Source organism: Perognathus longimembris, chromosome 11, assembly GCF_023159225.1.
Source record: "Perognathus longimembris pacificus isolate PPM17 chromosome 11, ASM2315922v1, whole genome shotgun sequence".
Lineage (NCBI taxonomy): Eukaryota > Metazoa > Chordata > Mammalia > Rodentia > Heteromyidae > Perognathus > Perognathus longimembris.
Genome location: NC_063171.1, coordinates 19,640,303 through 19,657,582, shown reverse-complemented (window position 1 = coordinate 19,657,582; position 17,280 = coordinate 19,640,303). Strand labels below are relative to the sequence as shown.

Sequence of the window (17,280 nt, the reverse complement as noted above, 5' to 3'; positions counted from 1 at the left end):
GAACAATAAGGTGAGCAATGGAAGATCTTCTAGTTGTATTGTTGCTGGAATTCATCCACAATTGTACTTACTCATTTCCTAATTGATTCAGCTCCTTTACCTTAAAGGAAATCAGAAGACAAGCAAAAATCTTTTGTTCACCCATCAGTTACCTAGATCATATTTTGTCAATGTAACTTGAATAAGATGGACCAATAAAGTATGGCCAGAGAGAAAGATCATGGTAGCTCTCAGTTGCAAGTATTTGACAAAATAAAAGAATAAGCTCTTCAGTTTTCCAGTTCTTGATTATCTTTGGTTAAAGAAGAGCTGAATTGGGACACCATGGTGACTAGAAAAGAACCAGGAGATGTGGCATGGCATAACAGTGCCTGAGCTTGTCCAGGGGCCTAAATAGAGTAGGGCAGGGGGCAGGGTCACAGGAAACTGGAGTCTTAGGCACTGGACTGACTGGTTTAGTAACCTATCAGCCAAGTGCCCACCCCTGCCTCCAGGGATTCAGACATATCCATCACCTGGGAGGCAGGTGCAGGGGGGGTGGGGAGGTGGAGGGAGCTTCCCATGAAGATGAGATGCCAGACCCTACCATTCACCATGTGGCCAAGATAGATGGCTCTGGCCAGACCTGATCTCCCATCTTTTTGTTAAAAAAAATTATTGTTATTATAAAGGTGATGTGCAGAGCGATTACAGTTACATGAGTCAGGTAATGAGTATGTTTCCTTTTTGTACAGTGTCTTCTGTTCTCTTACTCTTTTCCAATCCCTCCCACCCATCTCCACCCATAAGTTGTATAGTTCACTTTCTTCCATGGCCAGTGAGCTCCACTGCTTCATTTTTCCACCCTTTTCCCCTTGGTTCTGTACCCTCCCCCCACCCACTCGAAGATATACTCTTGAATACATCATACATAAAATAAGACAGAATCATTAAAAAATGTAAAAGAGATATCTTGTTTCCATGTTTTGTTTCACTGTAAGTGTATCCTGTATAATTTATCATCCCAGTGTCTTTTAGATCTGATTTCTGCGTATCAGAGAGCATGTGTGCTGTTTGTCTCTGTGAGCTTGGTTTACCTCAGTTAACATGATTTGTTCTATTTCTGTCCGTTCCCCTGCAAATAACATTGTTTTATTCTCTCTAATGGCTGTATAAAATTCCACTGTATATAGGTACCATATTTTTTTGATTCATTCATTTATTGTGGGACATCTGGATGGTTTCCGTATTTTGGCTATTGTGAATAGTACAGCAGTGAACACGGACATGCAGTTGTCTTTCTTTATGATATTCTGGCTCATGATGCTAAGGGTAGATGCCCAGGGTCATCTCCCCTTCTTGCCCTCAGCCTCTGGCTCCAGTCTTGCTTATTTACTGTTTTTTATTTAGTAGTAAATGGTACTACTCTACATTTGGCAGGTTTTAGACAGAAATCTGGCTTTTACGCTTAATCCTTCTACCTCATTGTAGAAGATCATGAGGAAAAGCAGCTTCAACAATGAGAGAGAGAGAGAGAGAGAGCGCATGTGTACAAGTAGGGTTCAAGTAGAGGAGGAGGGTTTCAGGAGGAGGGTTTCAGAGTGATTCCTGATCCCATTCCACTGGGTACTGTGTTATCTATGTTTCATTTCTACAACTCTAATCCATTCATTTCTCTCCATTCTGCTGTCTTTGTTTCTAGTTCAGGCTTTATCATGTCTCCTGGATTACTGCTACAACTTCTTAACCTGTCCACCTTTAGTCCTGTGTCTTCCAACTTCATCTCCATTCTGTGGCCTTAAAAAGTCAGATGAGAACATGTGTTTCTAGGTGTAAATCCTCCAGTGGCTGTTGCTATCATGTTGCGGTTGTTCTCATGCTTTGCATTTTATTTAGTTCATCTCCAGCCCTTCTCCCTAGTTCTATCTATCTGACACAACTGCCCTCCATTCTGTCTTCTCTTCTTTTTTAAGAGATGCTGTTTCAGTCTTCTAGACCACCAGCCATCTGCTTAGCTAATTCTAAGCATTTCTTGGGTCTTGGATTTAGATGCCTTTTCCTTTAGGAAACATTTCTTGGCCTCTGTGCATGATGTCCTGCCTCTGTCCTGTAATCACCACACGGAAGCACGCTTTCTGGGTACACTGTGGATTGACTGGCATGGAAGCGTGCTTTCTGGGTGCACCGTGGATTGACTGGTTTAGATCCGTGCACATAACTGTCTCATTGGGAGGAAAGTGTGTCTGAACTCTACAGACAGGTGACCACAGAACTGCTTTTCTTCTTCCATATGTGACTCGAAGAAAGAACAGGGGAAAACAGCTCTGGAGATGAAGCTGAGCCTTCAGGCCAGCTGCCTCAGCTGAATGCTAGTGTGATTGCTTCTGGATATTTTTGCCACCTATGGCTATGTGTCTGTGGCTTCAGCTCAAGTGGCTATAGATGCACATTTATTTCAAATGCTTGCCATAAGTTGGAGTTGATAAAGATGAGATGCCAGAACGGCAGAGAGTGAAGAAAAGCAAAGGTAATATAAAATGTGCAGGTTAATGACTAAGTCTGTGAATATCCCAAGCCACCAACACATGACATCAAATGTGGGTCTCCCCCCTCCCCATTCTGGAATGTCTTCGTAAGTTTATGGAATATCCCAGATACTGTACACTCACCTCATCCTTATTCAAAGGTGACATCTTGACATTCTTGACTTATTGAAGAGATACAGTTTAAAACTTGTGTTCTTTTAAGAACACACTCTACTTGGTAGATTGAGTAGAATGGTACCAGTATTACTCCTCCTGCTTTAAAAGTAACATTGTGCCTAGTTTTGTCTTTTTTTTTTTTTTTTAACCAGTCATGGTGCTTGAACTCAGGGCTTGAGCACTGTCTCTGGCTTCTTTTTCCTCAAGGCTAGCATTGTATCACTTAAGCCACAGCACCACTTCTGGATTTTTCCATATATGTGGTACTGAGGAGTCAAACCCAGTGCTTCATGTATATGATGAGGTAAGCACTCTACCACTAGGCCATATTCCCAGCCCCAATGTTGTGCCTAGTAAAGAGTAAAGATTTAAAAGCATTGAAGTGATGCTAGGCACTGGTGACTCATACCTGTAATCCTAGCTACTCAGGAGACTGAGATCTGATGACTGAAGTACTAAGTCAGCACAGGCAGAAAAGTCCATAAGACTGTTATCTCCAATCAACTGCGACAAGTCTGAAGTAGAGCTACGGTGGCTCAAGTGGTATAGTGCCATATTTGAATAGAAAAAAAATTAAGGGCTATTCAAGCTCCACTACCAGCGTGCACACACACACACACACACACACACACACACACACACACACAGAAATGTGTGTATTAAAGTGTTCAGAAGATCCACTTAGAAAGCCAGCAACTATATTCCTTTCTTAAGCTTTTGTTCAAGTATCCACATTAAGAATGAACTTTATATTCAGTTTTAGTTTTAGGAAATACGTTAGTAAAACATGCATTTATGCTGCCAGTTTTTACTGCAAACAAAATTTTCAGTAATGCATGTCATGACCCAGTCTTTGGATCCAGTGCATGAATTCAGCTGTCATTTGTCATTTTGTGGGGAAATGTACATTGTTTCTAGTTTTAGGATGCCTGTTGGACAAAACCAGGGTGCCATGTGTTCTGGAATCTTCCTTGACTAATGTCTAATGGTACTCAGGATGACGTGGATCCTCTTTAAACCAAACCAGGAGTTGGGCGGGTGTGTGTGTGTGTGTGTGTGTCTTACATTCATCCACACTTGTGAACTCTCTGATGTGTTTGTCCCACAGGCAAAGCATTTGACATCACTTATGTGCGCCTCAAGTTCCACACAAGCCGTCCAGAGAGCTTCGCCATCTACAAGCGCACTCGGGAGGATGGGCCCTGGGTCCCTTACCAGTACTACAGCGGCTCCTGCGAGAACACCTACTCCAAGGCCAACCGAGGCTTCATCAGAACAGGAGAGGATGAGCAGCAGCCCTTGTGTACAGATGAATTCAGTGACATTTCCCCCCTCACTGGGGGCAATGTGGCCTTTTCAACCTTGGAAGGAAGGCCCAGCGCCTACAACTTTGACAATAGCCCTGTGCTGCAGGTAGGCCCTTCCAGGGTAAAGGGGAGTCTGTTCATTTTGCCTAGCATATACCAGGTGGGAGAAGATGATCACAGTGAGGGTGATCTCCCACTGTGCAGGGGAGGGGTCTGAGGAGAATCTGCTTCCATACACAGGCAGCTGGATTTTATGCTGTGCTCCTGGGTACTAGTAATAACTCAAGGAAGGTACTTTCCTTCCTAAGGCCTGGTTGATGTTTGTTTGTAGGAACTTCTAGACACATCCTGGGATGTCAGCTTTTACAAATGTTTACAAAACTGAACAGTTTTAACTTTAGTCTTTGTATTTGAGGTAGGAACTCATACTTACTTGATCTGTCTAGTTTTCCATGTGTCCTTTCTTATCTCTTCTTGATTTGACCAAAAAATAAAAATAAATTCTTTAAAATTAGCAAGAGGAAACAATTGAAGAATTTAAAATGCCACCTCCCTTCATGATTATGTAAAGACACTTTGGATATGTCGGGCACTTTTGTCACTAAGGGAATTGTCTCACCTCTTGTAAGGCTAGGAGTTAGTGACAGAGTATCAGTTTATGGTTTTACTGAAAGTGTTAAATAGAACCCTTCTCCTGTCCAGCTGTAGAAAGAGTGAAAGATTGCTTCCCACCCCCCCATCAGTTCCATATGGACATTCCTCATACCCTGACATGGACTAAGTTGCTTAGATCTTTGTGGACTTTGTATATGATTATGGAAATACTAGCAAGCCATGTGCTATTCTCAGCATGTTAGCACAGAATTGGAGATGCAACTGTCATGTGGTTAAGTTAGCATCTAACCTACATGACACCTGTACAGTTACAATGAAGTGAGCATCAAATTGGTGGCAGCCAACATCCATAGGCTGAGAGAGATAAGGAAGACCTGACATGGCTTTGCAAGTGCTATAATCATTTTAAGATAAGCAGTTATGATTTCTAAATAGGAAGTTCTGGGGTTTTTTGGGGTGTGGTATGTGTGCTGATCCTGGGGCTTGAGGGTGCTGTCTCTGAGCTTCTTTTGCTCAAGGCTAGTACCATATGAACCACAACTCTACTTCTGGCTCGTGTGTGTGTGTATGTGTGTGTGTGTGTGTGTGTGTGTGTGTGTGTGTTTCTTTGGCGGGAAGAGAGGGTTAATTAGAGATACCTCTCATGGAATTTTCTGCCCAACTTGGCTTTGAATTGTGATCTTTAGCTCTCAGCCTCCTGAGTAGCTAGGATTGCAAGTGTGAGCTCTCAGAACCTGGCTTTTCTGGACTTCTTACTTTTCTTTCTTTCTCTCTCTCTCTCTCTCTCTCTCTCTCTCTCTGGAATTGATTATTATATTCAATAGCTCATTTTCTAATTTGGTTAGGTGCTTTTGAGCAATGCCAAACAATGCGAGTGTTTCCCTGTGGGTCCCCTGCCTTTCATTGTGTTTCTTTTTGTAGGTTGCTGGGAGAAATTTCTTGGTTCTACTGTATTTGAGTATTAGCATGTATTATTTAAAATAACAACAGAATTTATTGAACAGTTACTTGTTCTATAATGTAGCAAACACTGTGCTAAGTTATATTGATGGTTTTCAATGTCATTGTAAGTCTATATGTTACTTTTATTATTCCATATGACAGAAAAAGAATCAGTTCAGGAAGGAAGTGACTTGTCCTAAATCACAATTTTAAATGGCAGAACTGAGATTCAAACCCTATAAAGTCTGGCTTCAGACATCTTTTAAAGATGTCCATTATGAAAATAATAGGTGGCTTAGTATCAGCCTTGGAGAAGCTTTCATTCTCTTGTGTAAATGGGAGATGTGGTGAAGATGAGGCCTGTATAAGATAAAATAACTACTAAACAGAGATATGTTAAGCTACTTACGTTACAGAAGACTACCAGATTCCTACCGTTGTAGCCATGAGTGGGAGTTGTTATTGAGTTCCAAGTTTGGATATGGAGAAATCATCATCATTTCTCCTTTCTAATTACACTTGAAGCTTCATGAAGATTAGCTTTTATGAGCTCCCCATGTTGTTCCCTATGCCAAGTGTTTGGCATAGTTTAAGGCAATGGTTCTTAGAAGTGTGTCTCTTGCTCTCATGGGGAACCTTCTGAAGCATGGATGTCTGCATTTTTGCACTTGCTCTTTACAACGGTGAAGGTGATTGTGACATACGGGTGTTTAGGGACATCCCTGTCTTTGCTTGGTTATGTGTTATTTGCCATCCCCAACATAATAGTATTAGATGACCCTGGCTTATTCCTTCTCATGATTTTGTGTTAGCCCGGGCTCAACTAGGCAGATCGGCCTAGTCTCTCTCTCTCTCTCTCTCTCTCTCTCTCTCTCTCTCTCTCTCTCTCTCTCTCTCTCCCTCTCTCTCCCTCTCTCTCTCTCTCTCCCTCTCTCTCTCCCTCTCTCCCCCTACCCCTTTCCCCTCTCTCTCCCCCTTCTCCCCCTCTCTCTCCCCCCTCTCTCTCCCTCTCCCCCCGCTTCTCCCTCTCCCTCCCTTCTTCCCTCCCTTACTTCTCTGGTCTTCTTTCCTTAGGTGGCTAGGCTTACCTTTTCCATGTGGTGGACCAAGTATTCCACGAGGGCAAGTCCCTGTGCAGAGTGCTTCCCAAGCTTCTGCTTGTGTCACACTTCTGGTATCCCCTCCAGTAGAACCAGCCCCACACCCCCCAGCTTGGAACCAGCATGCAAAGGGACTGTACAGGGTGTGGCACACGCAGAGAGGATTCATTAGAATCATTATTTTAACATGTGAGCCTCTGATAAAATTAGCTCAAGGAAAGGGCCTTTATTATAAGGACTTAGATCTTATAAAGCCCTGGGGAGAAACTGTGCAACCTTTGCTCCCCTCCCCTCCCCTCCCCTCCCCAGAGTGGGAAAGATCAAGTCAAATTCAGGCTACATTTGATTGGTCTAGGTCTCTATAGTGACATGTTGCTTTGTACTTTAGTGGCTCCATTGGGAGGAACCAGGTCTAGAGAAAGGGATAGATAGATGGTACCAAAGGGATAGATGGAGGCCATGAACAGAATATCTGGTATGTTCTCTGACTATATCTGGATTGTGAGTTTGAGTTGGAGAGAAGAGACATGAACTGAGTACCTAATGTATGCTTGGTTTCAAAAGGTGTGTTCATTTTAAGACTCAATAGGCTTGTAAAGAAATTAACAGTATTGCTTTTTGAAACAGAGTGATACAGTAACTATGTCTGTGATTATCCAAGAAGGGAAGAATCAAGGAAGAGAAAAATAAGCAAGGAATTAAAGGAGGCACTGAGTATTTTCATAGACCTGGTACAAGAAAAGATCATAAGTTAAATATGATACGTGAACTATTTAAAAATTGTTGTCACACTTCTGTGTCTCATCTTTAGTCCCTTCTCCTTTGTGTTTCTGTTTTTGTCTTTTTCCTGGCAGGAATGGGTAACTGCCACTGATATCAGAGTAACTCTAAATCGTCTAAACACTTTTGGAGATGAAGTTTTTAATGACCCCAAAGTCCTCAAGTCCTATTATTATGCAATCTCTGACTTTGCCGTGGGTGGAAGGTAAGTAGACTATTAGATCTTCCTTGAAAGCTTTGGTGTAGAAATGAACATGACAGCTTGTTTATGAGTGTATTAATACTGTTGCTAGACTTCTTTATAGACAGCAGAAGTATAAGGAGAATGTATATCTGAAAAGACAGGCAGAAACCTGGAAACTTCTTTTTAATCAAATCTCACATTTTTAGAAACCTATGCAATTAGTTTTCTAAAACCATATCAGATCACACCTTTAATTAATTCTAAGTGACCTGTTAAGTATAAAACTTTATCATAGGTACAGTGAAGTTGCTGAGGAAAGGCAAGATTGACCTGAGAAGGTCATGACCTTCTAGGATATTAAAAATAGAGTGATATATGAATATATGAAATTCAGGTTGGTAAACCAGACATGATGGTGTACACCAATAAAACTAGCATTTGGAATCAAGTTTGAGGTGATTCTGGGCTACATAATGTAGCAAGTTTAAGGCCAGTCTGGCTTTTTAATGATACTTTGTCTTAAAAAATAAAAAGTAAGATAAAATAAAAATATAAATACAGATTGAGCATCCTTAAGCCACAATTTCAAAATTCAGAATGCTCCAAAATTCAAAAAAATAGTTGGGTGCTGGCGAAATATCCCAAGTGGACAATCAAAATGCAAACACATTAAAATATTATATGAAATTACCTTCAGGCTGGGTGTCTAAGGTTACATGAGACTTTGGTCTCATTCCAGATATTCCATTTATGTACATGTAAATATTCCAAAATATTTTTGACGAACATCTAGAACATTTCCAATTCCAAGCACTTCGTTTAAGGGATACACAGTATAATTTAGTTATATGTTTTAAAGTGATCAAGCAACAGTAGAAAAGATTCCAGGAATCCACAGAAATGGAAGGACAAAGGGTGAACAAATGCAGCAGTGCTATTTACTGGACACTATGTTGAAAATGAACTATACAACTTGTGGGTGGGAACAGGAGGATAAAACTGGGAGAGAGCAAAGGTAGGGATGACATTGCCCAGAAAGAAATGTACTCATTACTGAATTATGAAATGATAACCCCTCTGTCTGTCACCTCCATATTTTTTTAAAAAAGAAAATATGCTATGTATCAAGAAAGACGCAGAACTGTCAGACTACGGAAGTTGGCTCTTAAGGAACAGATAGGATCAGGAAAAGTAGGGAAGACATCTGATTAGGTGCTAAGAATCTTTTGTCCCTTGTGAAAAATTATTTTTGTGTTCTGGTGTAGAGTTGATCCCTAGTGAGTTGCTATGAACAGTAACTGATGAAAAACTGGGCTCACTTTTGGACAAAGGTGGTGATATCAACAGTGGGTTAGGAAGGTTAGTGTTAGTATACAAGCAGGATGAAAGTAGATACAAATGAGGGAATTTATATTCCTGTTAGGACACTGTGTCATCTAGGTATTAGGCAAGAAGTACTTGATAAACTAGTGGCAATAGAATGGGAAGGAAAATTGTATTGTGAAGGAAGAATTATTAGAACTATAACTTTTAAGCTTAATGACAAGGAGAACAGTGGTACTGTTATATTAAGAAAGTTGGTATTATGGACAGGCATGGATGACTCACACCTATAATCCTAGCTACTCAGGAGGCTGAGATATTAGGATCTCAGTTCAAAGCCAGCTCAGGCAGGAAAGTCCATGAGACTTTTATCTCAAATTAACCATCAAAAAGCCAGAAGTGGAGCTGTGGCTCTGGTGGTAGATGCTGCTAGCCTTGAACATAAAAGCTCAAGGACAGCACTCAAGCCTTGAGTTCAAGTCTCAGGACCAGCACAAGAATGTTGGCATATAGCCAGGCACCAATGACTCATACTTATCATCCTACTTACTTAGGAGGCTTGTGCAAACAGCTAAGGGATAGTGCTAAGGCTCTGAGTTCAAGCCCCAGTACAGGCACCAAAAAGGGGGGCCTAATTTTGGGGGAATGATGGAATGATAATGTTGAGTTGTAGACATGTAAAACCTAAGCTTGTGCAGCAGTCATAGGTAGGAGCTTGAGAGAAGGAAGACAAATTTTGGGGATCTAAATTCAGGTTTCATCTTGGTACACTGAAAATGATTCCATGTTTATATGTGTGTATGTATGTGTATGTGTGCACACCGGTTCTGGGGCTCTGGACCTGAGCATTGTCTCTGAACTTTTTTGTTCAAGTCTGGTGCTCTACCATTTGTACCACAGCTCCACTTTAGGCTTTTTGGTGATTAGTCAGAAATATAACTCTCACAGACTTTCTTGTCCAGACTTTCTTGTCCAGGCTGGCTTCAAAACATGACCCTCAGAGCTCAGCCTCCTGAATAGCTAAAATTACGGGTATGAGCCACCAACGCCCAGCTTTGTGCACATTTATTTTTAAGTGTTAGTTGCAGATATGGAATAGATTGCCATCTTTAATAAAGGAAGCAAGTCAAAGGAAAGTCCCTGCTCTGTGGCACATTAGCATTCATAGTGTTTCCTGAGTTTATTAGCATACTTGAATCTAGGGGATCCTTCAAGGATCCTCCCCCAATCAATCTGAGGGAATTGTCCAACTACTAGGCATCTTTACAGAAGGTGAGATAAACAATTTAGTGTCTCACTGCCTTCAAATAGAAATACATTAGAATCACTGCAGCATGTTATCATTGAGATTCATTAACTTGTATGCCTTTGCAGTCCTGAGCACATAAATAAAGCACCTCTGGTTAGGCTTAAGAGCTAGCCATCTCACCACAGGTGAAGTTTGGGTACACTGGTAAGAGACACAGGGGCTTCATACCCAGGCAGGTGACGTTCAGACTTTGCCCTTTTAACTACTGTTGGCTGCCTCCTGACACACTCGATGTCAGGAGTGGGTCCTGCAGGCATCTTCAGAAACTTGACAGGGCCTTTCCTCCCATGTCTAGATGCCCTCTCTCTGTTACATAAAACTGCTTTCTCTGAACTTGATTATACACAGTCTCTTAGTTCACACTTGGGAGTGGTCGAATTCAAAAGTAGTCCTAGGTTGTCTTTAAAAAATATATAATGTTATTGTAAAGGTGATGTACACAGGGGATACAGTTACATAAGTCAGATAATGAGTACATTTCATTTTGAACAGTGTCACCTCTTCCCTCGATTTCTCCTAGTTTTTCCCTCCTGACTCCCTCCCCGCCAAAGTTGTATAGTTTATTTTCAGCATAGTGTCTAATGAACATCACTGTTACATTTATCCCTTCATTTCTGTGCTCCCCTTTTCCTTCCCCAAACAGATAAACTTAAAAACTAGACAAAAAGTACAGAAAACAAAAACAGCAACAAAGGAAAAATAAAATACTCCTATTTTCTTATCTTGGAGTTCATTTTGATAAGTATTATTTTATATGATCATATGCATATAGTTATTGAGCCTTTGTGACCCTCTCAAGACAGAAACAAGCAAGAATTAGAATATTATAAGGGAATACTTTGCAAACCTTTATGCTAACAAATTGAAGAATCTAGAAGAAATGAAAGTATTATTAGACAATATTGATATACCCAAGCTGAACCAAGAAGATTTAAACCAGCTAAATAGACCCAGAACAAGTAATGAAATTGAAATGGCAACAAAAGACCTCCAATCCAAGAAAAACCCAGGACCCAATAGATTTACAGCCAAATTCTGTAAGGCCTTCATAGGAGAACTTACTCTATTCCTCTTTGAGCTCTTCAGTGAAATTGAACGGAAAGGTCACTACCAAACTCATTCGGTGTAGCCAGGATAACCCTTGTCTCAATACCAGATTGGGCCCATCAAAGGAAGAGAACTATGGAGCTAGGTGGTCTCAGTGCTATGTGTCTCTTCTCTCTCCAGGTGTAAATGTAATGGACATGCCAGTGAGTGTGTGAAGAATGAGTATGACAAGCTGGTGTGTAATTGTAAACACAACACACATGGAGTAGATTGTGAAAAGTGCCTTCCTTTCTTCAACGATCGGCCATGGAGGAGGGCAACTGCTGAAAGTGCCAGCGAGTGCCTACGTGAGTGTTGCTGACATGGTCTGCCCAGTTATCTTGAGGGTTCCAGAGGTTCAAGAAGGGATGGGAGGCTTTCTACTATTCATCCTTGAAAGGAAAACTGCAACATAGAGTCATTGAGTGATGAGGACAGTAAACTGCATACATGTCCTCAGAGGGAAGTCATAGATTGAAGGCAGTTGTTCAAGAAAATAACTCTTCTGGTTTTGTGTTCCCTTCATGAATATTATCTTGGAAGTAGTATTTTCAGGATTTGGAAATTTGCTTAGATTAAAATCCTGGAACAGTGTAGCCCTCTGTAATAGGACATGTCTAGTCTTTGTGACCATTTAAAACACTGCCATCACTCAGTAGCCACAGGAGATTGGTTCCAGAACCCTCTTCAGATACCAAAATCCATGATTCTTCAGCCTTTATTATATGATGGCATAGTATTTTCTTGTAGCCAACATATTTTAAAACCTCTTAAGGTTACTACTGCAACGTAAGTATAGTGTAGTTTTTGTACTGTATTGTTAAGGCAAGGAATCTTCCAGCTATTTCCAGTTGGTAGTTGGTTGAGTCTGTGGCTGTAGAATCTACAGGTACAGGGCTCTTCCTGTCAGTGCTTAACTTACTCAAGCAGCCCATTTGATGATCATGTGTCAGGACAATTATTCCAGACCAAGTCCGCCGTTCAGCAGATCATGTCTCAAAATTATTTTTCCTTTGTCTCGCTAAGGAGTGCAGAGGAAAGAATCCTGCCTCTCTTTGGCTTTGGGAGGAAGAATAGGCTCGGTGTTCCTAGGAAAGGGCACAGTGAAGAAGTTAACACATTGCTTATCCCTTCATAATGTCATGGTTTATTCTGAAGAGACTAAAAGAAAACTTAGGAGAAAGGAAGCATGGAACATGATTTGCTGTGGACGTAACAATAACAAATTTGAAAAGCAACTGTAGGGCTGGGAATATGGCCTAGTGGCAAGAGTGCTTGCCTCGCATACATGAAGCCCTGGGTTCGATTCCCCAGCACCACATATATGGAAAACGGCCAGAAGGGGCTCTGTGGCTCAGGTGGCAGAGTGCTAGCTTTGAGTAGGAAGAAGCCAGGGACAGTGCTCAGGCCCTGAGTCCAAGGGCCAGGACTGGCCAAAAAAAAAAAAAAAGCAACTGTAGTTTTCTTATGTTCTTATGAGTTTCCCTCCTCATACTGCACTGGGAATAAGAAAGAAGAAGCCTGAACTTGTAATGAAAACATTAAGAAGGGACCTGCTCATGATGACTTTTGCTGAGCTGCTGGGGCAGACTTCCTTCTTCATGGTTTTCTTTCCCTCAGTACATCCGAGTTGCACATGTAATTTACAGCCTCCCCCAGCATTTCTAAGCACTTGCTCAAGCTTTTGTATTCCATTGCTGCATTTAAATACCCGGTGTTAGAAGATATAGGATAAAGATTTGCACCAAAAAAAATTAGTCTTAAAATGATGGATCTAAATAAGTAGAAACATGAGATGAAAAAGTATTCTTATTAATCGTGTCCAATGTTTAGTTTATATAGGAAATTATAAGAAAAACAAATGAAGCATTGCAGGCATTAGCAAATGAACGGGCTGGCTGCTGGAGCTAAAAGGATTTGAGGAGGAACTAAGTCAACTGGTCTTGGTCTCTGGTGCCTCTCTGTGATCCTTCAAAGAGTGAAGCTGTGGGATAGTGTGACTACTGCAGTACTGTCAGGACTTTGAGGCTAGGAAACAACGTGACTACTGCAGTACCATCAGGACTCTGAGGCTAGGAAACAAGGAAGTTAAAGCTGCCTTCTCTCATTCTTGCTGTCACTGAGGAAGGTGTGGCAAGTGCTTTAGCTCTGTTTTGGAACAATGTGGACATAAGAATTGCTGTGCTTTGAGTATCAGCACAAGACCTTTAAGGTGGTATTGGCTGGGTTGATTGAGGTGTTAATCTCGGGTAGCCGGAGGGAAAAGAAATAGCTAAAGAAAGAAAAGGGCTCTATGAAACTAACCTAATAAACCTCAAGTTTTTAGTGCCAGTGACTCAAGTTTCTATAAAGGTTTTCACTTAAGCCATTTGCTGGTAGCTCCACCTGTATAATAGGATGGTACGATGGCAATAATAGGTAGTTTGAAGTCAACCCAGGCAGAAAAGTCTGCTAGATTCTATTTCTCATTAAGAAGCAAAATGCCAGACTGGAGATATGGCTCATGTGTTAGAGTAACTGTTGTGAATAAGCAGCTCAGCAAGAACATGAGACCCCAAATTTAAGCCTTGTTCCAGAAAAACAAAAAGACAAACCACAAAAGAGTTTTCAGTTATATCATAAGAACAATTGATTGTTTGGAAAGAAGATGAAAAAGACAATACGTGTACTCAAGTATTTTATAGTCTTTTATTAGCATATATTTCTTGTACAAGGGAGAGGGTTTCATTGTGATTTTTCCACATAAGCTTACAAAGCATTACAGTAAACCCCTCACATTAAAAAGTATAAATTTAATAATAGCCTGCTTGATCTGAAACCAGTAAAACTTAATTTTATTTAGAGCCCCAAATCATGTCTATACCTGTACCATTTTTTGTCTGGGGTTTGAGCTTAGGGTTCTGTGCTTGCTAGGCAGAAACTCTCCCATTTGAGCAATGTCCTCAGCCCTTAGGTACTTGTTCTTAAAATATAGTTAGTTGTGTTTAATAGCTGGCCCATTTGGCATTGTGTCTCCTGTAGATGGATGTATCTGAAGGATCCACATTTTCCTTTAATTATGCTTTCATTTTCAGAGTCACTATTAATGTACATGTCTCTAGTTTCCCTACTCTGGCTATGCAAGCAATTTGGCACTTTGAAAGTTAGTGCCATGTTTTTGTGTGTGAATCATTTTTTTGAGGTCTAAATGTGACCAATGTGTCTGAATTGGTACCTTGATCTTGGTGTTGGTACTAGAGGTAGAGGATAAAGAGTCAGGGAAATTGTAAATTGACTTGGTTTTTACGTACAGATGGACAAGTTCCTGGAGGCAGATTCTTCTCTGAGTGCAGAATTCTCTTTATTTTATGGTAGTCCTGTTTGTTTTTGTAAGGATGAATATTTCTTAGTAAATTGATCATCTGGCAATATAAAATATTTTATTGACATACTGATTGTTGTTCTTATGTTTAATAAGCAATGCATCTGGTGGCCATTCTTAGCCTATACCACCTGTTGGAGTAGAGATAGAGGAATTTAGGATTTGATTTCCTCCGAGTCTTCTAGAGTGTTGTTCTTCCCAGTACACAGATGTGACTGACATAATATGTGTGATTTGACCAACAAACAGCATGTGACTGCAATGGCCGATCTCAGGAGTGCTACTTTGACCCTGAACTCTACCGTTCCACTGGCCATGGCGGCCACTGCACCAACTGCCAGGATAATACTGATGGTGCCAACTGTGAGAGGTGCCGGGAGAACTTCTTCCGCCTTGGAAACAATGAAGCCTGCTCTCCATGCCACTGCAGTCCCGTTGGTAAGTGACATGAAGGACCCACTTCAACCTGATGAATTCCTGGTTGTTTGCCCCACAGTATAGAGGCACGGGCACGCACGATTGCAGCATGTAAATGACTCAGAATCTTCCTCTGCCCCTACCCTACTCCCTTTAAACAACTAGAATTTGCAGAGGATTTTCTAGTGTGTGTAACAGTGTGGGGTAGCCTGAGTAATGGTTCTGTAAATAATTAGCAGCAGGGTCATAGAGACCATTTGAACTTTGACTATAAGAAGGTCTTTCTTGTTAAAGATTTTGTTTAGTCTAATCTGCTTAGCTCTCTGACCTGCTTTTCAGCATATTGCTGTGTGTCTAGAAATGCATGGCATTTTTAGTCCATTTTACTTTTTTGATAGTTGGGCTATTATTTTGTTGTTCATTCCTGTAGTATATACTTAAATCCTAAGCAGGGACATACTTCTGCTTGCCCCAGAGAAGTAACTGACCTCGTGTGCAGCATATAGTTTGAATGTACAGTGATCCGTTTTATTAATCACTGATGAGTAGATCTATTTTAGGGTATGCCTGGAAAGTTAAACCATCATGGCCTAAAAGGGCATACTTTTGAGAGTTTTTATTAAAAATTTGATCTTTATTCCCTCTATAATCATCTAGAGATTACATATTGGTTGGCAGACGTTGCTTTAGTTACTGATTGCCTTTCGTACCCATTGATCTCACTTGCATGACTGTTCAGATCTGTGATTGATGGTGAACTCATTCAATTTTAGGTTCTCTCAGCACACAGTGTGATAGTTATGGCAGATGCAGCTGTAAGCCAGGAGTGATGGGTGACAAGTGTGATCGATGCCAGCCTGGATTCCATTCCCTCACAGAGGCAGGATGCAGGTAAAATGCCATTAGCACCAGAAAGGGTCAGAATCTATATACTAGTCAAGTCTTTGTATTCTCAATAATATGTATATATGTATAGTTAACATAAAGTACATGTACAGCTTATTGGCAGCCATGTAAACATGTTTTCCCATGGTAATTGTTAAAGAGACTCAAGGTGAGCTATATTGATGAGCAACTATAGAGCTTTGGTTTGCACAGTGTGAACAGAATTTTTGTCATAAGAATGTGATGAATGTCCTTGGCTAAAACCAAATCTAAATATAAAGATGACTTCAGGGGCTAGGAATGTGGCTTAATGGTAGAGTGCTTGCCTAGCATGCATGAAGCCCTGGGTTCGATTCCTCAGTACCACATAAACAGAAAAGGCCAGAAGTGGTGCTGTGGCTTAAGTGGTAGAGCACTACCTTTGAGCACAAAGAGGCTCAGGGACAGAGCCCAGGCCCCGAGTTCAAGCCTCAGGACTGGCAAAAAACAACAACAACAACAAAAGACTTCAGGAGCTGGCCACCTGTGACTCGCTCCTCTAATCCTTACGTACTCAGGAGACTGAGATCTGAGGATTGTGATTCAAAGGCAGCCCAGGCAGGAAAATCTATGAGACTCTTATCTTTAGTTAACCAGCAGGAAGCTGGAAAAGGAGATTTGGTTCAAGTGGGTTCATTTTGTTCTATATGAATTGTATATAAAATCTATTAATGTGTAAAAGAAAAAGACCCTGAGTGGAATTTCTTCCCTCCCTGCTCTTTTCTCATTGTCTTACTCTATTTTTCTTCAAACAGACCGTGCTCCTGTAACCCTTCTGGCAGCACAGATGAATGTAATGTTGAAACAGGAAGATGTGTTTGCAAGGACAATGTGGAAGGCTTCAGTTGTGAGAGGTAACTCATTCTTACTCTACCTGTATTTGTATTTCCACTGTTACCCTATTTAGGTGAAAAAAAAAAAAAGAACTGATTGTGTTGTCAGAAAAAAAAAACTGGTTGTGTTCTAATCTTTTTCAGATGCAAACCTGGATTCTTTAATCTGGAATCATCAAATCCTCGGGGCTGCACACCTTGCTTCTGCTTTGGGCATTCTTCTGTCTGTACAAATGCAGTTGGCTACAGTGCTTACACCATATCCTCTACTTTTCAGATTGGTAATTTAGACCTTATCTCCAGCCCCCTAAAATGGAGCCTACACTCAAAATATATGCCCTCCCCCCAATCAGTACCCTTTAAGGGTTTTTTTTTTTTTTTGGCCAGTCCTGGGCCTTGGACTCAGGGCCTGAGCACT

At 41.0% G+C, this 17,280-nt stretch overlaps 1 protein-coding gene across 1 annotated transcript in view; it reads left to right on the top strand.

The window, feature by feature from the left end:
* The window catches only part of Lamc1 (laminin subunit gamma 1), a 104,414-nt gene that overhangs the window by 55,348 nt on the left and 31,786 nt on the right, over positions 1–17,280 (top strand). Inside the window, exons 2-8 of the mRNA XM_048357938.1 lie at positions 3,790–4,094; positions 7,500–7,630; positions 11,469–11,635; positions 14,938–15,126; positions 15,879–15,996; positions 16,785–16,883; positions 17,007–17,143. Of these exons, the coding sequence (XP_048213895.1) occupies positions 3,790–4,094; positions 7,500–7,630; positions 11,469–11,635; positions 14,938–15,126; positions 15,879–15,996; positions 16,785–16,883; positions 17,007–17,143 (1,146 nt within the window). The remainder of the gene's footprint in view (positions 1–3,789; positions 4,095–7,499; positions 7,631–11,468; positions 11,636–14,937; positions 15,127–15,878; positions 15,997–16,784; positions 16,884–17,006; positions 17,144–17,280) is intronic.